This window comes from Palaemon carinicauda, chromosome 26 (genome assembly GCF_036898095.1).
Source record: "Palaemon carinicauda isolate YSFRI2023 chromosome 26, ASM3689809v2, whole genome shotgun sequence".
Lineage (NCBI taxonomy): Eukaryota > Metazoa > Arthropoda > Malacostraca > Decapoda > Palaemonidae > Palaemon > Palaemon carinicauda.
Window position 1 is genome coordinate 96,401,879 of NC_090750.1, and position 2,500 is coordinate 96,404,378.

A 2,500-nucleotide genomic window follows, 5' to 3' on the forward strand; every position below is an offset into this window, starting at 1 on the left:
ATATGTATATACATATAATAAAGAGTTACCTCATCGCGTATTTTACCGTCTGTTTATCCACTTGATTTTGTTGCAAGTGTTGTTTTTCTTTGCCTACAAGGTACACTGCTCCTGACGGCACAGAAGTAGTTATGAAATTCGTAGCAAACGAAAACGGCTTCCAGCCCCAGTCCGACCTCCTACCGGTGGCTCCAGAATTCCCCCACCCGATTCCCCAGTTTGTCCTCGACCAGATCGCCTTCGCTGCCGAAGAAGATGCTCGAAGAGCTCGTGAAGAGGAGGAGGGCACTGCAGGTCAAGTGCAATAGAGGCTCTTCTTCAGTGATTATCAAACGAAGATTCGACCTTGATGCTTTCTTCTAATTTTGCGCTAATAGTTTTTGTCTTTGTATTTCGAATATTTGAAAATATTTTAGAAGATTATTTATAATATTTATATCAGAATTTCTCCGTCTATGGTACCTAAAGTACAAAATTGGAAGGCTGTACATGTCTTCCTTACAAAAGTTGCTCAAATTATCATCTTCATCATTAGTAGCAGTTATTTCGGTCTTTATAAACAGCGGTATCAATTACAGCATGTTTACTTATCTTGTCCTTATATCTCATACCATAATATCTTAATATCCCTCAGCTAATTTTAATGTTAAATAATGATGTCTGGAGACGGCAGATATTAAACCCTCGACCCTATACGTAATCGGGTGGAGGCAGTATTCCTACTTGTGTCCGAAAAACTTGTCGATTCTCTTACCGGTTAGTAATCAATCCTGTGCCAGATGCACGATGACTGCTCTGCCTTTGAGCGAATACAACAACAACAACAACAAGGATAAGGATAGGGAAGTGGGGAATATGGGGAAAGGATAAGTACCCCTGGATACAATCCAGTTTATAGCCCGAAGGCAGGGACTCGGGATGGGAAAGAATAAGGAAAAAGGGAGAAAGAGAAGTACAGGAGAAGAATAAAAGAGAGGGGCAGACCCTCTTGCGATATTAGATAGTAGTAGAATCAGTCTGAGAAAAGAGAAGACAGGCAGGAAAAGGAAAGTTTTTTTGGTTCATGCCAAGCCCTTGCTACGGGAGTTCTTTTCGTCTGACACCAATTTGATGATTAATAAAAGGTAAGATTGTTAAAAAATTATGATGATTAAGCAAATACAGAGAAAAATTATCCGAGAGAAGGATCATAGCAGGTTTACTCACCCATTTGCCAAACGCACTTACACTGTTAAAAACCGTAATTTTAATCGGAGATCCTCCGTAAAAATATGCTATTCTCAGCCGTATTTCAGTAAAATACAGGCGACCGTAGTTTTACCCTACTTTGTTATTTTATTTTACGGGTTAGTGACCGTAATATCACTCCTTTACGTCATTTTTTCCGTTTCTAAAACGGTAAATGTCTGGCAACATTTATTCCAGTATTTTAATGGGGTAATGAGATAAGGATAAATTGTGAACAAAGCGGCTGCAAGAGAAAGACCAGTTAAACTAGGGGATTAATTAGATAATTAAAATAATGCACATGCGCACACAAGCATACACACACATTACCTGCGGTGGGCGGAGTAAACCAAAGGGATCCTGAGTGGCAAGAAGAGTGTCAAATTTTTGGGTCACTATTTAGAAAACAGCTTCTCTGTTAGAGCTCTAGCCTAGACATTATCGTAGCAGATCAACATGCTTTAAGTGGTCCCACATAGATCAAATGAATGTTACATTCATCATTTTCTTTTGCATTGCTTTATATAGCATTTTTCTTTGTAGAGGTAACATATTTAAGTCCCTAACCTCAGTCCTAATGGGTAAAATAAAGCAATATATAACTGGCCTACATGGGCCACTCTCATACGATGACGTCTAGTCCAGTGCTCTCTGATCAGACGATACCTGTGCATCTCCGTTGGTGACAAATTGCAGATGGAAATGACAGAGTTCATGTGTGTGTGTGTGGGTACATGCACTACTTCTTAAACATTTTCATTTTTCATACCGTGATGGCAGAGCCGTGTATAGAGTTCGGTCACGATCTGTCCAGTCAGGTCGAACGTGAATTATTTTTTTTTTATGATAAACAATATCGTCATCAATGACCTTAGATGTCAAGATGCCAGAAAACCTCAAATTAATAAATTAATCAATCGTCATATTGCATCCGTCACGATGTAACTGGGCTGACTGATACGGTAAACATTCTCATGAATAATTTTGAAATATTTTTATAATTCCCTAAGATTCTGGTATGCTGTGGGGCTGTGGGATGTTCAGTACAGTTTAGGAAACTTAAAATGAAGCACAGATTCCCTAAAAAGTACCCACATAGGAGACAGCAATGGGAAATAAAAGTGAAAAGAAAACATTGGTAAACACATAACTTTTAGCTCTGAAAGCTTAAGATTTTTTTCCTCTACTCACATAACATGGATGATTTTTCATCTTTACAACTAATAATATCATATTATGAGGATTTATATTAATAATTTATTCACTGGTAATG

General features: G+C 38.2%; 1 protein-coding gene across 1 annotated transcript in view; it reads left to right on the forward strand.

The window, feature by feature from the left end:
• The window catches only part of LOC137620340 (cuticle protein AMP1A-like), a 4,258-nt gene extending 3,786 nt beyond the window's left edge, over nt 1-472 (forward strand). The window contains exon 3 of the mRNA XM_068350575.1: nt 101-472. Coding sequence (XP_068206676.1) covers nt 101-308 — 208 coding nt within the window. The 3' untranslated portion in view covers nt 309-472. The remainder of the gene's footprint in view (nt 1-100) is intronic.
• Nucleotides 473-2,500: the final 2,028 nt, after the last annotated feature.